Source organism: Salvelinus namaycush, chromosome 33 (assembly GCF_016432855.1).
Source record: "Salvelinus namaycush isolate Seneca chromosome 33, SaNama_1.0, whole genome shotgun sequence".
Lineage (NCBI taxonomy): Eukaryota > Metazoa > Chordata > Actinopteri > Salmoniformes > Salmonidae > Salvelinus > Salvelinus namaycush.
In genome coordinates this window covers 4,783,485-4,803,847 of record NC_052339.1, presented here as the reverse complement: position 1 = coordinate 4,803,847, position 20,363 = coordinate 4,783,485, and the positions used below count along the sequence as shown (strand labels likewise).

The following is a 20,363-nucleotide window of genomic DNA, read 5'->3' as shown; positions in this document are numbered from 1 at the left end:
TGTGTCTGGGGGATGAGTTGTGAAGGCCCTATTTCTTTCTCTCTCTCTCTCTCTCTCTCTCTCTCTCTCTCTCTCTCTCTCTCTCTCTCTCTCTCTCTCTCTCTCTCTCTCTCTCTCTCTCTCTCTCTCTCTCTCTCTCTCTCTCTCTCTCTCTCTCTCTCTCTCTCTCTCTCTCTCTCTCTCTCTCTCTCTCTCTGCCGTCTGCCTTCATTTGTTCTTCCTTTGGCTCTCTCTCATGAGCGTATTTTCACCCCCAACTTCTCACCTTCTTTCTCTGCAGGATCTCCACTGAGTCGCACTCTCCCAAGTTGCAGATCCGGAGCCACAGCTACCTGCGTGCGGTGAGTGAGGTTTCCATCAATAGAAGCCTGGACAGCTTGGACCCGGCAGGGCTGCTGGCCTCGCCCAAATTCCGCTCGCGAAACGAGAGCTACATGAGAGCCATGAGCACCATTAGCCAGGTTGGTGGCCCTGGGGGCGCATACCTCCCCCTGCTCCATCCCCTAACCGGCTCCTGTCCTTTCTTACACCCAACGGCCATGCAACGGGGAGGAAAAACCAACACCAAATCAAACCCTATCCAACCCCTAATCAACTATCAGAGAACTGTCCAGCAACCATCCCATCCGAGCGGCTATTTAAACCAAACCATCTCCAAACATTCAGGTGTTGTTTCCTACAGGTCTAATGATCAGAGTCAAATTCACAGTGCTAATTAGACTGCGAGAAATACAGCCCTCCTTTTCCTTGATCCCTCCATCATCCTATCTGTCTGTTAATTCCCCCTCTGTAGACTCCAGTGACGTATAGAGAAATACTCCAATTAGGTCTTTCTCATTAGAGCTGAAACAATGTTTTCATTTTCAACATCCAGGAAAAACACATGGACTACACTGCAGGAATGTACATGTATTTAGTACTGAAGTCGGGTAAAGGGAGGACGACTCATTGTAATGTCTGGAATGGAATCAATGGAATGGTACCAAAACATATTGAAACCATGTGTTTGATGTGTTTAATACAGTTCCATTCACTTAGGCTCCACTCCCACACCAGCTACCACTGGTCCGTAACAGATCAGCTAATTCCCAATGCTCTGCATCACGCAATACAGCACACATAGCCTTCTGCTAGCATACTTTACAACACAACAGCACAATTGGTGCTTAATTCTCACAGCACACCTTAGAAAACGAGCGTGACTTACGTCTTACGCCACCAGTAATGCTTCACAGCCATTGTTCAAAAGCATTTACTGCCATGTACACTAGCACACTTCAGAGGTCGATACAAGCGGGTGAGAGAGAGATGGGAGAATTAGGAGCACACCTAATATTACACAGGACATCACATAAAACAGGTCAATTACGCCAGATATGACAGACTGACACTAGCCCCCGGCCCCCCCTATTGCACCATGGATACTGGAGACTGAGGCAGGGGGGGTCGGGGATCTGTAGAAAGGGGAGGTCTGAGGCAGGGGGGGGACTGAGGATCTGTGGCCCCGTCCAATCTATACATTTATATATATCTACCACACAATCTGTCTTCTTATCACGTTACATACTGTATCTACCACACATGTTCTGCAGCCCTCTCTATCTCTCCAATCACCTGCCCCCAATCCAACATGTTGTCTCAAGCACACAGTCTCAATGTCTCACTTCAAATCCTGCCAAACCCACAGTCACAGTTCTCCTAGCTAACCAACATCTGCCATACTAGAGGAGTCGAATGAACGGGATGCTGCACAGTCACTATGGGACCTCTTTCTAGAGCGCCTGGTTAAATTGTGCATAAGACTATGTCATCTCTTAATATATATACAGTACCAGTCAAAAGTTTGGACACACCTACCCATTGAAGGGTTTGTCTTTATTTTTACTATTTTCTACATTGTAGAATAATAGTGAGACATCAAAACTATGAAATAACATATGGAATCATGTAGTAAGCAACAAAAGTGTTAAACAAATCAAAATATATTTTATATATGAGATTCTTCAAAGTAGCCACCCTTTGCCTTGATATCAGCTTTGCACACTCTTTGCATTCTCTCAACTAGCTTCACCTGGAATACTTTTCCAACCGTCTTGAAGGAGTTCCCACATATGCATATCCAGGCTGTATCACAACTGGGCGTGATTGGGAGTACCATGGGGCGGAGCGCAATTGGCCTAGCTTCGTCCGGGTTTGGCCGGTGTAAGCCGTCATTGCAAATAAGAATTTGTTCTTAACTGACTTGCCTAGTTAAATAAAAAATAAAACATTTTAGCACTTGTTGGTTGATTTTCCTGCACTCTGCAGGCCAACTCATTCCAAACCATCTCAACTGGGTTGAGGTTGGGTGATTGTGGAGGGCAGGTCAATTGATGCAGCACTCCATCACTCTAATTCTTGGTCAAATAGCCCTTACACAGCCTGGAGGTGTGTTTTGGGTCATTATCCTGTTGAAAAACAAATGATAGTCCCACTAAGCGCAAACCAGATGGGATGGCGTATCGCTGCAGAATGCTGTGGTAGCCATGCTAGTTCTAAATAAATCACTGACAGTGTCACCAGCAAAGCATCCCCACACCATAACACCTCCTCCTCCATCCCTCACGGTGGGAACCACACATGCGGAGATCATCCGCTCACCTACTCTGCGTTTCACAAAGACACGGCGGTTGGAACAAAAAATCTCAAATTTGGAATCATCAACACCAAAGGACAGATTTCCACCGGTCTAATGTCCATTGCTCGTGTTTTTTGGCCCAAGCAAATCTCTTCTTCTTATTGGTGTCCCTTAGCAGTGGTTTCTTTGCAGCAATTCGACCATGAAGGCCTGATTGACGCAGTCTCCTCTGAACAGTTGATGTTGAGATGTGTCTGTTACTTGAACTCCGTGAAGCATTTATTTGGGCTGCAATCTGAGGTGCAGTTAACTCTAATGAACTTATCCTCTGCAGCAGAGGTAACTCGGGGACTTATTTTCCTGTGGCGGTCCTCATGAGAGCCAGTTTCATCATAGCACTTGATGGTTTTTGCGGATTGACTGACCTTCATGTCTTTAAGTAATGATGGACTGTCATTTCTCTTTGCTTATTTGAGCTTTCTTGCCATAATATGGACTTGGTCTTTTACCAAATAGGGCTATCTTCGAAATACTAACCCTACCTTGTCACAACACAACTGATTGGCTCAAATGCATTAAGAAGAAAATAAATTCCACAAATTAACTTTTAACAAGGCACACCTGTTAATTGAAATGCATTCCATGTGACTACCTCATGAAGCTGGTTGAGAAAATGCCAAGAGTGTGCAAAGCTGTCATCAAGGCAAAGGGTGGCTATTTGAAGAATCTCATTTATAAAATATACGTTGATTTGTTTAACAGTTTTTTGGTTACTACATGATTCCATATGTGTTATTTCATATTTGTGATGTCTTCACTATTATTCTACAATGTAGAAAATAGTCAAAATAAAGAAAAACCCTGGAATAAGTAGGTGTGTCCAAACTTTTGACTGGTAATGTATAAATATATACCCTATATATATCAAAGTATTTCGACACCACTTCATATAAGTGGATTTGGCTATTTCAGCGACGCCCGTTGCCTACGGGTGTAGAAAATCGAGCACACAGCCATGCAATCGCCATAGAAAAACATTGGCAGTAGAATGGCCTTACTGAAGAGCTCTGTGACTTTCAACGTGGCACCGTCAAATTCCTGCCCTGGTAGAGCTGCCCCGATCAACTGTAAATGCTGTTATTGTGAAGTGGAAACTCTAAGAGCGACAACGGCTCAGCCACAAGCTCACAGAACTGGATCACTGAGTGCTGAAGCGCGTTACGCGTAAATATCGCCTGTCCTTGGCCGCAACACTCAATACCGAGTTCCAAACTGCCTCTGAAGAAACGTCAGCGCCATAATCTTCGTTAGCACCATAACCTTCGTTAGCCGCACACAAGCCTAAAATCACCAGGCGCAATGCAAAGCGTCGGCTGGAGTGTTGTTGGAGCAGTTGGACTCTGGAGCAGTGGAAACACGTTCTCTGGAGTGATGAATCACACTTCACCATCTGGCAGTCTGATGGACAAATCTGGATTTGGCAGATGTCAGGAGAATGCTACCTGCCCAAATGCATAGTGCCAACTGTAGTGTTTGGTGAAGAAGGAATAATGGTCTGGGGCTATTTTTCATTCCAGTGAAGGGAAATATTAATGCTACTGCAGACAATGACATTCTAGACGATTCTGTGCTTCCAACTTTGTGGCAACAGTTTGGGGAAGGCCCTTTCCTGTTTCAGCATGACAATGCCCCCTTGCACAAAGCGAGGTCCATTTAGCGGGCGCTCTTGTTCTTTGCAACATACAGTCAGTGCATTAAACCAAGGTAATAATATATAAATAACATGTCACAGCCAGTTAAGTTAAACGTTTCTGTAACCATTACTGAACATGTTGTTGTAGTTAAGGATACATTGATCTTCAAAATAATGGCAATTACAACAAGATATCTTATGTTATATCTCTGACTATATCTGGATAGTGCCAATACAATACTGAGATATGCACGGTAACTTGATGCCAGAACAATGAAACACAGTACGATACAGTAAAGGGGTTATTAAACTGTAAGACAATTATTTCTACAGTATTTTACTGTAAATAAAATGGATCAGATCAAGCAGGTTTGCTATATGCAATTGCATATTGCAGCATATTAATGAATACTTGGTGTTTTATATCACTTGCACTTCTAGAGGCCTAAACAAAGGCTTCCAAACTGACCGTGAATGCGCGACAAAACAGATAAAAATGGACATGGGTAAATATTCAACTATTAAAGGTCCTGAAAAGTCATTCTGATTGACATGTAAAATAGCATTTTGTGTGATTAAAATAACACCCATAACATTTGTTTTGGATAGAAAAGCTCAACATTTGAGAAAAAGTACTTTTTGGCCAACTACCAGGAAGTTTAAAAAGACAGGCAGAGTGGGCAGGGAACTTATATTCATGAGCTCACCTTGACTGACAGCTCTTTGAAAGTCCTATGTCAAGCAACTTGGAGGCAGTGAACAGTGTTGCAGTGATATCATTGCAAGTCAATTTGTTGATACACAAAGCAACATTGAAATTGCGTCAATCATATCATTTTTGTGATACAGTACTTCTTATTTTCCTTTGATATTATGGCGGTCCGCAAACAAATGTTATAGGTGCATGTCGCCACCTACTGTGTTGGCTGTGTACCAGCCTAATATTCTGTAGTATGAATTCTTTACACTGTGAAAAATGTTTGCCCTACCAACTAACCCTACCCCCATTAAAAACCTCACCACCTTTCCACTACTTTGGCCCTATCTGATTCTACACCAGGCCAGCAGCCTGGGAAGACGGGACACTATCGTTCAAAACACCTTGGAACTCTTCTGCAGTAAAATCTCATACACCCAAGTACTTCTCTGCAGCTACCGCCACAACATCTATCCTTTGTGATTTATGTTCCATTCCTGTGGTTCAGTTGACAACCATGGCCATGAACGCCCAAAAAAGGAACTTTAATGAAGCACATGTTATTCTTATCACTCTCTCTTGGCCTCGACCTACTCACCCTGTACCAGTAAGTGAGCGGAGCTGGAGCGGAGCGTGCCCAATTTGACTGGAGCCAGGAGTGAGATTGCCAAAAGATGGAGCGTCATGGCTCGTCTACACTAGCACGCGGTAAATTGCCGCGTGCCGCTTCGGCCGCCCAGAGCGTCTCGCTTGTGGGCGTGCTGGCAGCATATCGCAGCATATAGCAGCACATTCGATTGTGCGTCAAGAATTCAGCATAGCAAGTTTGTATGAAAGTCTGGTTATTAAATGGGTAAATAGCTTATTCCATTCTCCATTTCATGAATTTATTCACAGGTAAATAGTAACATGCTCTAAACCACTCAGGTAACAAACAAACTTTGCTGTCCTTTTTCCAAAATGTCCACATGGCTGGGAGAACCTACTCAAGTAAGTAAATACATTTCAAAAATGTTTTATAAAACTATGTATTATTAGCTAGCTAGCAACAGTGCAGGCTAACTCAAATGAGTTGCTAACATAGCTAGCTAGCTATCGAGCCAACTTTACATACTGTATAGATAACTGGCTAAGTTAATTACATTTTACCTCTCAGTCCTGGTCCTGGGGACTCAAAGGGGTGCACATTTTCGTTTTTTCCAACACCGTGCAGGACGTTTGGCATTTGCCAGAGAACACCAAGATTGGCAAATTCGCCACTGGCGCCCTGTGCTCTTCACAGATGAAAGCAGGTTCACACTGAGCACATGAGCACATGTGACAGACGTGACAGAGTCTGGAGACGCCGTGGAGAACGTTCTGCTGCCTGCAACATCCTCCAGCATGACCGGTTTGGCGGTGGGTCAGTCATGGTGTGGGGTGGCATTTCTTTGTGGGGCCGCACAGCCCTCCATGTGCTCGCCAGAGGTAGCCTGACTGCCATTAGGTACCGAGATGAGATCCTCAGAGCCCTTGTGAGACCATATGCTGACACATGCACATTTGTGGCCTGCTGGAGGTCATTTTGCAGGGCTCTGGCAGTGCTCCGCCTTGCACAAAGGCGGAGGTAGCGGTCCTGCTGCTGGGTTGTTGCCCTCCTACGGCCTCCTCCACGTCTCCTGATGTACTGGCCTGTCTCCTGGTAGCGCCTCCATGCTCTGGACACTACGCTGACAGACACAGCAAACCTTCTTGCCACAGCTCGCATTGATGTGCCATCCTGGATGAGCTGCACTACCTGAGCCACTTGTGTGGGTTGTAGACTCCGTCTCATGCTACCACTAGAGTGAGAGCACCGCCAGCATTCAAAAGTGACCAAAACATCAGCCAGGAAGCATAGGAACTGAGAAGTGGTCTGTGGTCACCACCTGCAGAATCACTCCTTTATTGGGGGTGTCTTGCTAATTGCCTATAATTTCCACCTTTTGTCTATTCCATTTGCACAACAGCATGTGAAATTTATTGTCAATCAGTGTTGCTTCCTAAGTGGACAGTTTGATTTCACAGAAGTGTGATTGACTTGGAGTTACATTGTGTTGTTTAAGTGTTCCCTTTATTTTTTTGAGCAGTGTATTTAATGTACAGGCAGGGTTGGGGAGTAATATATTACATGTCATCCGTTACATGTAAGGGATTACAAAAACGGTAACTGTAATCCGTTACGTTACCAGCTAAAATATTGTAATCAGATTACAGATACTTTTGAAAAACTATATGATTACTTTGAGGATGTCTTTTAAAAACAGAAAGGATGTTTGCAAAAAAAAATCTTGGAGACTTCTCTGTTTTCTCAATGACATTCAAATCAGCATTGAAAAAAGGCACAAGTTTGTTCCACCTGAGCGAGTCTGACCACAAGTCAGAGACCACTATGATGACACACCAAATGGGTTTGATGGATCCCGGGTAAAGAGCAGGAATAGGCTTTTGTAGGATACAGTCCAAGCTATGTCTTCCAATGGTGCGACTGCTGTCGTCATCCAAAGATTATCCAATTTGAATAAATGCTTGGAGGTAAGGATGACAACAGCGGTGTAGTCTACGGCGATACGGATATCACTTATTATTGATATCTACATAGCGTATTGATGTGAATTACACTGCTGCTCTCTCATTTAGCTATTTGCACCTTACGGATTGTGGTTGTTGTGGATGGTTGTTCATAAATCTAAATGTCTATCTGAACCCAATAACGGTTGAATTCAAGAAGTTTAAGCTGCCTATCAATCATTGTTTTTGAAACCAGTGGACAGCCAGTGAAAAATGTGCTCTTGCAGCAGCTGCATAGTGCGGATCGCAGCCTATGGAATAAAAGTGGGCCTTTTATTGCTCAATCTAATTCATGCTGATACAAAAGGGACAATCTGTAGTTGCTACATCCATCTTTGGACTAATGATTTATATATACAGTACCAGTCAAAGGTTTGGACACACCTTCTCATTCACGGGTTTTTCTTTATTTTGATTATTTTCTACATTGTAGAATAATAGTGAAAACATTAAAACTATGAAATAACACCTTTGGAATCATATAGTAACCAAAAAAGTGTTAAACAAATCTAAATATATTTTAGATTCTTCAAAGTAGTCACCCTTTTGCCTTCATAACAGCATTGCACACAACCATGAAGCTGGTTGAGAGAAATGCATTTCAATTAACAGGTGTGCCTTGTTAAAAGTTCATTTGTGGAATTTGGCATTCTCTCAACCAGCTTCATGAGGAATGCTTTTCCAAATGCCTTGAAGGAATTCCCACATATGCTGAGCACTTGTTGGCTGCTTTCCCTTCACTCTGAGGTCCAACTCTTCCCAAACAATCTTATTGGGTTGTGGAGGCCAGGTCAGCTGATGCAGCACTTCATCACTCTCCTTCTTGGTCAAATAGCCCTTCCACAGCCTGGAGATGTGTTTTGGTTCATTGTCCTGTTGAAAAACAAATGACAGTCCCACTAAGCGCAAACCAGATGGGATGGAGTATCGCTGCAGAATGCTGTGGTGCAAAAGGTGCAAAATCAAGGTGACTTACAAAGATGAGGACCAAGAGCAAGAGAGGGAATGCGGTGATGTAGTGTCCACAAAAATAAAGAATCATTGTGGAATCTGAAAAGACACATATCACGAAAGCATGATAGGGTACTTATTACGTGCAGATGGTAAAAGAAAGGAACAAGGTGGGTGATAAGTGTGTCATTGTAGAAAAGTATTTAGAAAACAAAAAATCAAAGTTTCATTAATCTATACAATAGTTCAATACTTTTGGACCAATAGGCCTGGCATGTTCCCACTTTCAAGGAGCTTTCTGTTTTGATTGGTTATTGGTTACTGGTTATTTTGCCTAAAAACTATTAGGCCTACCTGTAGAATAATTCTTTTTTTTAACTCTGCATCTCTGCCCAACCTGGCAATAGTGGCCGAAAGGGTGTTTAGCATCCCCAGTGGCTCTGCAAGTGTGGAGAGGATATTCTCTACTGCTGGCCTGCTCTCCAGGCACCATCGCATGAGCCTGAATCCACAGACTGGCCAAACTCATGTTTCTAAAAATGAATTCACCACTGAGCTTAATAAGGCATTTTTTGTTTAATATGTATTGAATTCTAAGTAAGTCACAGCCTATATGCACAATTTATAGACTATAATGATTTAATACAACTAAATGTTGTTTAAATGCTGAGGGCTTTATGTCTCTATCAGCCTATTGTGTCACACTCACAAATGCTTCACAGTGTATTCCTTTGTAGGCTATAGCCTTGAAATAATAAAAAAAATATACCCTTTATAATTCATTTTCGTTCCTTCTTAGGCTCTGTCTGGCTCCTGACCTATTTAGAGTCTTTATATGCTGTTTAATATGACATGTAGCCTATTTGAAATTATGAGCGCTTCTCACATCCACCTTTTCATGTTTATTAAAATACTTTTCATTCAAATCGTATGGTGTGGTTTCAATACTTCGAAACCAAATGGTAGGTCCAGGAAGTCACAAAAATAGATGGGTGTTTGTTAAATTGTGATTTTAATGAATGGAGCGAATTTGGAGCAGCAGTTTCTTTTCCTCCTATGAGCACAGATCAGTTTTTAGCAGAGCAGTTGGAAAGGAGGTGGAGTTGCGCAACGCTCCATGAGCGATGAGCGGGATTAACGACCGCTCAACTCCGCTCACATACTCTGCCCTGGATTCATCTTCCTCTACTACTCTCTTCACTGTCTCAACATACGGCAAATTCTGCACTACTCTGGTCCTGGCAACCTCAACCTGCCTTTCTCTCACCGGACACCTCTGATCTCCAGCACCATGGGTACTCCTACAGTTTACACAGACAACTTTTTCCACCTATACTACACATTCTCACATCTAGGAATCTCCCTCCTACACACTGCTGCCACATGACCATAAACTTGACACCTAAAACACAGACAAAAGCTCTCACGGGATAACTGACACATTCTAACTTGACTTTATCTGGTAAAAACTCTGCATCAAAACTCAGTAGTACAGTCTTCTCTGTTACACCACGCTCCGGATCTGCGTCGCACCAAACGGCAGGAGTCACAGACACCGGGAATCCTCAACTTCAGTTGACCCTCCTCAACACATAGCGCCATTCCAGTTATCACTCCTTTCAACAGCGCCCTGCTCCAGAGAGGAAAGCAAGTTACAGTTCTTGGTCCTAGTCACGTGGTGCAGAGCGCACACTCCCTCTGGATGGCAGAAACGCAAACAAACACTTTCACCTACCCAACACTCCCTAACCTCTTCTCCACCCAACCTGACACCACATATACAGTTGAAGTCGGAAGTTTACATACACTTTAGCCAAATACATTTAAACTCAGTTTTTCACAATTCCTGACATGTAATCCTTAAAAAAATTCCCTGTCTTAGGTCAGTTAGGATCACCACTTTATTTTAAGAATGTGAAATGTCAGAATAATAGTAGAGAGAGTGATTTATTTCAGCTTTTATTTATTTCATCACATTCCCAGTGGGTCAGAAGTTTACATACACTCAATTAGTATTTGGTAATCATTATATTATCAGATTTTAGGAGTAACTCTGGTCGGAGTCAGTTGGAGCACCGAGACACTTCATATCGTAGGCCTGGAGTAGCAAATGATTAATAATAGCCACACCACACCAAACCTTCACAAACGTTTAGAAACTTTATTAGGGTCATATCAAAAGTAAGTCAAGCCATTGTTTATAGGGGAAATATGAGCAGAAGAGCTAATGTAAACCAGGGAAAGAAACGCACTGCCCTCCGCTGTACCTCCCCAAAAAGCAGACAATCCTCCCTATTTTGGAGGTTTTAGTCTTGGTTTCTGTGTAGCACTTTGTGACATCGGCTGATGTAAAAATGGCTTTATAAATACATTTGATTGATTGATTGATTGACCACCCCTCCCCCAAGTGAATTTTGATCCGTCCCTTACAGACTTTAATGACTGTGATAGGAGAAACTGAGGTTGGATCAACAACATTGTAGTTACTGCACAATACTAACTTAATTGACAGAGTGAAAAGAATGAAGCTTGTACAGAATAAAAATATTCCAAAACATCAACCTGTTTGCATCAAGGCACCAAAGTCATACTGCAAAAAATGTGGCAAAGCAATTCACTTTTTGTGCTGAATAAAAAGTGTTATGTTTGGAGCAAATCCAGTACATCACATTACTGAGTACCACTCTCCATATTTTCAAGCATAGTGGTGGCTGCATCATCTTATGGGTATGTTTGTCACAGACAAGGACTAGGGAGTTATTTTAAATAAAAATAAATGAAATATAGCTAAGCACAGGCAGAGTCCTAGAGAAAAACCTGGTTCTGTCTGCTTTCCAACAGACACCGGAAGACAAAATGACCTTTCAGCAGGACAATAACCTAAAACACAAGGCCAAATCTACCTTGGAGTTGCTTACCAAGAAGACAGTGAATGTTCCTCAGTGGTCAAGTTACAGTTTTGACTTAAATCTACTTGAAAATCTATGACAAGACCTGAAAATGGTTGTCTGACAATGATCAACCAATTTGACAGAGCTTGAAGAATTTTGAAAAGAATAATGGACAAATGTTGCACAATCCAGGTGTGGAAAGCTGTTAGAGACTTACACAGGAATACAGCTGTAATCGCCGCCAAAGGTGCTTCTACCAAGTATTGACGAAGAGTTGTGAATACTTAAGTAAATGAGATATTTCTGTGTTTCATTTTCAATACATTTGCCAAAGAATCTAAAAACATGTTTTCACTTTGTCATTATGGGGTATTGTGTGTAGATTGGTGAGAAAAATATATATTGAATTAATTTAAAATTCAGGCTGTAACAGAACAAAATGTGGAATCAGTCAACGGGTATGAATACTTTCTGAAGGCACTGTATGTGTAGTAGCAAATTTTATATTTTTAATACTGTATATCACATATTGACTATTGAATTGGACACTCCAAACCGTATTTTGACATTGGGCTACTAAAGTTATTGTCAACAGGAAGCAGGGACAGCATCATTTTCAACTTATATTTTAGAAATATAAATGGAACTTTCAACAGTAATTTCCAATAGTATTCTACTTTAACAGGTAAAAACTGCTGAATCAGTCCAAAAACACGCTGTGACTGATAACATATGATATTTTTTATTTAACTAGGAAAGTCAGTTAAAAGAACAAATTCTTATTTTCAATGACGGCCTAGAAACAGTGGGTTAACTGCCTTGTTCAGGGGTAGAACAACCAAATTTTTACCTTGTCAGCTCAGGGATTTGATCTAGTAACCTTTCAGTTACTGGCCCAACGCTCTAACCACTAGTCAACCTGCCGCCCACATCAGAAACCATGAAACGGATTTGGCTTGACTACACATAACCCGCTTTCCTCCTCTTTCCTCCTCTTTCCATGCAAGTATATTAGGCTAGAATAGCAGTCCACCTTAGACACTTTGGGTTTCTGTTGGGGACTATGAAGACACATGCTCGATTCCAATACAACCACCACACACCCTTTCCATGAGCTTAGTTCTACAATGTCGTGGCACTCATTTCAACTAGTCACGAGTCTTCCCTCCTGTAGACATGTGTATTGCCAACACACCCCTGTAGCACTGCACTCGGACGGCCCGGGAACTTTTACCCCACAACTTTCCTCCCCTCTGCACTGCATGCTTTCCTTTTGGATTGATTTCAAGTGTCTTTGTGCCTTTTTGATTCCTCAAAATCACTGAATATACTTGAAACCCTTGAGTACATGGCTCCAGTCCGGTGATGTTGACCTAGGTTTTTCTAACCTGTTTGACCTTTGCCCCCCCCCCCCCCCCGTGCGTGCGGTGTCACCCCCTGCAGGTGAGCGAGGTGGAGGTGAACGGACAGATGGAGGCAGTGTGCGAGTCCGTTTTCAGTGAGATGGAGTCTCAAGCGGTGGATGCTCTGGACCTCCCCATGTCAGGCTGCTTCCGTATGCGCAGCCACAGCTACGTCCGTGCCATCGAGAAGGGCTGCTCCCAAGACGAGGAGGACAGGGTCACCATGGTGGGGGGAAACATGAGGGCTATCTCAGCCCCCCGGGCCACCACCACCGTCAGGACCATCCAGAGCAGCACAGGTCAGTCACACACACACACACACACACACACACACACACACACACACACACACACACACACACACACACACACACACACACACACACACACACACACACACACACACACACACACACACACACACACACACACACACACTACAGGCCATTGCAATAAAACTAAAACTTTGGCTACCCTGACTCTAAACTCTTAAAATAAAGATGCTAGTTGGAACCAAATAAGGTTCTTGAGTGCAATGCCATAGGGGAACCATTTTAGGGTCTCTGAAGAACCCCGAACGGGATGGTTCTTTCCACCCATGACTGTGTTTGCCAGCAACAGTTGTTGCATTTATTCATTTTCAGCCCAATGCCCTTCACCAAGTGACTTCCTAAGTGACTATGTTGTCATTAAAATGTAATTATTTAATACAATACATATTTCATCACTCCTTTTTAGGGCCAAGTTTAGATGCCATGCATACCTACATTGTCCATATGTGCATATGTAATGTCTACAATGTATTATACATGTATGTAATGCATTATGTACAGTATGCACTGCTTCTGACTACTAATGTAAAGGGACAGTAATTGGATGAGCATTGCATGTGTTAATACACTGACAGCTTAGTCCACACACTCCTAGAGTGCTATCCAGAACCTAAAATGGTTATTTGGCTTTCCCCATAGGAGAACCCTTTGAAGAACCATTTTTTGGTTCCAGGAAGAACCCGTTTGGATCCAGGTAGAACTCTTTTGGGTTCTACTATGGGGACAGCCAAAGAACCCTTTTGGAACCCTTTTTTCTAAGAGTGTAGACTACAGTACATATGTAATACTGTAGACACGTCAGCGAGAGGCAGAGGAGTAGTGATTGCAAAGGACACACACACATACCCAGAGCCTCAGAACATCTCTTTATAAGTATTGTAACTCGTATTACCTATTTTTCTTCGGCGTTACAATATGATAAATATTAGATCCCCTCTGTGCAGAACGGTGTCTGTCTGTATCTTTGCTGGGCCTACCTTTAAGAGCTTGTTCCTGCTGATCAGGGTCTGTATGTGAAATCCTGGCCGACCCTTATTTGAGCTCTCTGCCTCTCGTCCAGTAAAGCATTGAACTAGAACATTAGTGCATGGGCTGCATGCAGTATTGATGTTGAGTGGTGTTGGCATTCCGAGTTGACTGTTTCTATTTTGGCCTCTCTATAAATTCCCTATCTTCTCTGACTTACATTGTAGCCATGCAGTGAGTCAGAGCCCGAGGGGATTCATTTTTTCATGTTCCTCAGTGCTCTCTCCCTCCCCCCCCCCTCACTCCCTCTCCCTCTGTTTAATTATCCCGATTAAAAGGCAGTTCTTCCTTTCTCCCACACAGCCAACGAGGTTACAGTCAGCTAATTAAAATATTTAGTGCAAATTGTATGGCAAAGTGTGTTCAGTCAAGTTTAAGGTGCTCCTCGTAATTCAGAACAAACATTCATTTAGTGCCATTAACAATTCTGCTCCGTTGATTCCCTGAGTTACCCTACCAAGGCTGCGGAGGATAAGGATTCATTTGACCCTCCGTTCTATTGAAGCCAGTGGGAAGAGTATGATGTAAGGGCATCCAGAGATTCGCCAACATCAAGTTTGTATAAAACAAACAGACAATAATAAAGCGGCGAGGAGGAGGAGGGCATTTCATGTGTGTGTTTCTTGTTTGGCTAATATTGATCTCTGTCAGTACATCCTTGCCTCTAGGTTATATCCCAAATTGCACCCTATTCCCCACATAGTGCACTACTTCTGACCAGAGCCCTATGGGCCCTGGTCAAAAGTAGTGCACTATATATTAGATGTGCCATTTGGGACATACAACTCTAGTCACAGAGGAAGGGGAAGAGGAAGCGAGGGGGAAAAGAGAATTCATCACATCAAGTGCTATTGGCAAGAACCGTACTGCTGGTGGGCCAGATGTCTGGGCTGGTCTGGGAGCAGGAGACAGATAAAACATGATCAAGCGGAGATGCCCTCTTAAGACGCACGCTTACGTGCACACACGCACACACACACATGCACGCACACACACTCAAACACACGTGTGTGCACACACAGACAGAGTGAGTGTACACACACCCTACTCCACATCGCACCCACACCCACACCCACACGCCTCTGACCCATATCTTAGGAGCTGCCTGGGAGTCGATCAATATTAATTTGCAGGGGATCTAAAGGTAATAGGTCCTGCCCTAGACAGACGGACCACATATGGTAGGTAGCTGGGGGCGGAGGGATGGCTATTGGCAGCAGCAACAGCTGTTAGCCATTTAATTCACATCAATATATGGGGAGTCAGATTGAGACATGTGATCATGTGAAAACTGGAAATCTGAAGCACGGTGAGCCTGGAGAGCTTAATGAAACAGAGGCGTAGTTTGTTATCGACAAGAGCCGTTGGTTTTAGCTGTGCTCGGTGCCTTGAAGGGTGTTTGATTGGTTCTGTGATCGTCAACTTTGATTGGCTGCGTGTCTCAGTCTGGGTGACCCCTGACCTTAATTCACTGCAGGGAATTCTAGGTCGATCTCAGGTGATGAATACATCGAGAGAGAGAGAGAGAGAGAGAGAGAGAGAGAGAGAGAGAGAGAGAGAGAGAGAGAGAGAGAGAGAGAGAGAGAGAGAGAGAGAGAGAGAGAGAGAGAGAGAGAGAGAGAGAGAGAGAGAGAGAGAGAGAGAGAGAGAGAGAGAGAGAGAGAGAGAGAGAGAGAGAGAGAGAGGTGTCAGTCATAACATTATTAAGCACTAAAAAGCCAGGCAGAGTAGGGGATTACTGTCATGGTGCTGGCACTTTGTAATTCATCACATCCTCACATCTCTCCTCCTGAGTCATCGCTAACGCTAATGAATTTGATGGCACACACACACACACACACACACACACACACACACACACACACACACACACACACACACACACACACACACACACACACACACGTGCACATACACACACAGGTTGCAGAGGGTGCCATGGTGTGAAGCAGCCCCTTGCAGGTTCAGATATGATACATATAGTACCAGTCAAAAGTTTGGACAGATTTATTTTGACTATTTTCTACATTGTAGAATAATAGTGAAGACATCAAAACTATGAAATAACACATATGGAATCACGTAGTAACCAAAAAAGTGTTAAACAAATCAAAATATATTTTAGATTCTTCAAAGAAGCCACCCTTTGCCTTGATGACAGCTTTGCACACTCTTGGCATTCTCTCAACCAGCTTCACCTGGAATGCTTCTCCAACAGTCTTCAAGGAGTTCCCACATATGCTGAGCACTTGTTGGCTGCTTTTCCTTCACGTCATCTGATGCAGTACTCCATCACTCTCCTGGTCAAATAGCCCTCACACAGTCTGGAGGTGTGTTGGGTCATTGTCCTACTGAAAAATAAATGATAGTCCCACTAAGCGCAAACCAGATGGGATGGCGTATCGCTGAAGAGTGCTGTGGTAGCCATGCTGGTTAAGTATGTCTTGAATTCAAAATAAATCACCTTCTCCTCCATGCTGCACGGTGGGAACCACACATGCAGAGATCATCTGCTCACCTACACTGCATCTCACAAAGACACTGCTGTTGGAACCACAAATCTTTCCACCGGTCTGATGTCCATTGCTCGTGTTTCTTGGCCCAAGCAAGTCTCTTCTTCTTATTGATGTCCTTTAGTAGTGGTTTCTTTGCGGCAATTCGACCACAAAGGCCTGATTCACGCAGTCTCCTCTGAACAGTTGATGTTGAGATGTGTCTGTTACTTGAACTGGGTGAAGCATTTATCTGGGCTGCAATTTCTGAGGCTGGTAACTCTAATGAACTTATCGTCTGCAGCAGAGGTAACTCTGGGTCTTCCTTTCCTGTGACAGTCCTCGTGCGAGCCAGTTTCATCATAGCGCTTGATGGTTTTTGCGACTGCACTTGAAGAAACTTTCAAAGTTCTTCAAATCTTCCTCATTGACTGACCTTCATGTCTAAAAGTAATAATGGACTGTCGTTTCTCTTTGCTTATTTGTGCTGCTCTTGCCATATCATGGACTTGGTATTTTACCAAATAGGGCTATCTTCTGTATACCAACCGTATCACAACACAACTGATTTGCTCAAATTTAGAAGGAAATAAATTCCACAAATTAACTTTTAACAAGGCACACCTGTTAGATGAAATGCATTCCAGGTGACTACCTCATGAAGCTGGTTGAGAGAATACCAAGAGTGTACAAAGCTGTCATCATCAAGGCAAAGGGTGGCTACTTTGAAGAATCTCAAATATGAAATATATTTAGATTTGTTTAACACTTTCTTGGTTACTACATGATTCCATATGTGTTATTTCATCGTTGTGATGCCTTCACTATCATTCTACGATGTAGAAAATAGTCAAATGAAAGAAAAACCCTTGAATGAGTAGGTGTGTCCAAACTTCTGACCGGTACTGCATGTGTAGACTTCACTCTCCACTGAATTAGAAGAATGGTAAAAGGTGTTCCAGAAGAAGCTGACCCATGGTCACATCCTGCTGTTGTCAGAACTCCTTCAGGCTGTAGCGTACAAAATACAGGTCACCAATTATAGTGCATTCGTGAACTTTTTCAGACCCCTTGAAAGTTTCCACATTACAGCTTTATTCTAAAAGTGTTTACATTGCTGTTGCTTTTCGTCAATCTACACACAATACCACATAATGGCAAAGCAAAAACTGTTTTTATTTTAATTTTAGCAAATGTATAAAAAATTATACACGGAAATATCACATTTACTTAAGTATTCAGACCCTTTACTCAGTACTATGTTGAAGCACCTTTGGCAGAGATTACAGCCTCAAGTCCTTTTGGGTATGACGCTAAAAGCTTGACACACTTGTATTTGGGGAGATTCTCCCATTCTTCTCTGCAGATCCTCTCAAGCTCTGTCAGGTTGGAAGGGGAGAGTCGCTGCACAGCTATTTTCACGTCTTTCCAAAAATGTTCGATCGGGTTCAAGTCCGGGCTCTGACTGGGCCACTCAAGTACATTCAGAGACTTGTCCCGAAACCTCTCCTGCGTTGTTTTGGCTGTGTGCTTAGGGTTGTTGTCCTGTTGGACGGTGAACCTTCGCCCCCAATCTGAGGTCCTGAGCTCTCTTGAGCAAGTTTTCATCAAGGATCTCTCTGTACTTTGCTCTGTTCATCTTTCCCTCGATCCTGACTAGTCTCCCAGTCCCTGATGCTGAAAAACATCCCCACAGCATGGTGCTGCCACCACCATGCTTCACCGTAGGGACAGTGCCAGGTTTCTTCCTGTGGCTTCTGAGTGCTGCAGAGATATTTGTCCTGGAAGGTTCTCCCATCTCCACCGAGGAACTCTGGAGCTCTGTCAGAGTGACCATCGGGCTCTTGGTCACCTCCCTGACCAAGGCAATTCTCTCCTGAATGCTCAGTTTACCTGGGCGGCCAGCTCTAGGAAGAGTCTTGGTGGTTCCAAACTTCTTCCATTTAAGAATTATGGAGGCCACTATGTACTTGGGGACCATCAATGCTGCAGACATTTTTTGTAGCCTTCCCCAGATCTGTTTCTTGACACAATCCTTTCTCACATCTCTAAGGACAATTCCTTCGACCTCATGGCTTGGTTTTTTCTCTGACATGCACTGTCAACTGTGGGACCTTATATAGACAGGTGTGTGCCTTTCCAAAACATGTCCAATCAACTGAATTTATCACAGGTGGACTCCAATCAAGTTGTGTAAACATCTTAATAAGGATGATCAATGGAAACAGGATGCACCTCAATGTATTTCTATTTTACATTTTTAATACATTTGCCAAAATAAAATAAAAAACTGTTTTCGCTTTGTCAACATTGGGTATTGTGTCAAGATCGATGAGGATTTTTTTTTTTTTTAATCCATTTTAGAATAAGTCCATACAGTATGTTGTGTAAAACTGATGAATGAGGACAAATTTGACATACAATTAGAACTGTATTCCAATGCAAGGAGTCTGTTCTGTTTCCACCAAAATATGTCAGTTAGAACGGCAGCAGCCTAGGTTATATCACTTGTGTCGCAAATGGCACTCTATTCCCTATATAGAGTGCACTGGTCAAAAGTAGTGCACTATGAAGGGATTTGGGTGCCATTTGGGATGCAGAAGTGTCTAGCTTTGTATCACTCACTGGGCTCAGGTTTGCTCTCAATGTCATTCTGTTGAATTACAGGATTAGGTAGCAGGACAGTCTTTCTCCCTCATTCAGTCTTTTAGACAGAAGCACACAGACACTCACGTAGAGGCAAAATACAATTTATTTATCTCATGCTCCCTCTCTCTCTCACGCTCTCTCGCTCTCTTCCTCTCATCCTGAGTGCTGTGAGCAGACAGTAAGCAAACATCACGTTGACATCACGTGCCTTTCACGTGCTGAATGAAAGGTTGGAAGAATTATTTTCCGGACGTCGAAAATCCATATTTGCTGGATTTTTAACAAACTTTTCTTCTGGAATTTAAAATCAGATGCATTTTAGGTGCTGAATGAAAGGTAAAAATACGTATTTTCCGGACGTTGAAAATGTAATTTACAGACGTTGAAAATACATATTTTTTGGTCATTGATTTTATGGCCCAATTTCAACTGCTATACATTTTCAATGAAGTCGTTTTTGACACCTCTTAATAGGAAAGAGGGGCCAACAAAATATGTATACATTCTCCTATCTATCACATGCACTTATTTAACTACGTCAGAACCTTTAAAACTGGCAGCAATTATGCACAAACTTGGTCGAACACGCTGAATAAACCAACAATCCACTTCAACTACAATAACATTCCGAGTAACAGTTACAGACTTTTGTTGTCTTGCTATGACTGTGGTATTTTCTTGTTTATCTACCTTAGTTGAATTAATTGACTGTAAGTCACTCTGGATAAGAGTGTCTGCTAAATGACCAAAATGTAAATGTTAAAAAGAAACATTTGGGTATTATTCGAATGAGCTCCGCCCCCAAACAAGTACAAATGTGGTCGGCGAAAGGTTCAGATCCACATCTGAACGAATCATAGACATCCAGGCTATGTTTCACAAGTTTGAACATCCCAGTGCATTACGGCACAGTTTAGTACTGCAGAACACAGAAGACTACAGTACAATACGGTGTGGTACGGGACATAGTTTTATTCGGTAGAGTACGGTACAGTACAGTGTAGTTTAATTCAGCACACTACA

At 42.8% G+C, this 20,363-nt stretch overlaps 1 protein-coding gene across 2 annotated transcripts in view; it reads left to right on the top strand.

Moving 5' to 3' along the window:
* LOC120028072 (disks large-associated protein 1-like) overlaps positions 1-20,363 on the top strand; it is a 101,637-nt gene that overhangs the window by 29,373 nt on the left and 51,901 nt on the right. For both annotated transcript variants that reach the window (XM_038973225.1, XM_038973224.1), the window contains exons 3-4: positions 281-461; positions 12,882-13,140. In XM_038973225.1, coding sequence (XP_038829153.1) covers positions 281-461; positions 12,882-13,140 — 440 coding nt within the window. The remainder of the gene's footprint in view (positions 1-280; positions 462-12,881; positions 13,141-20,363) is intronic.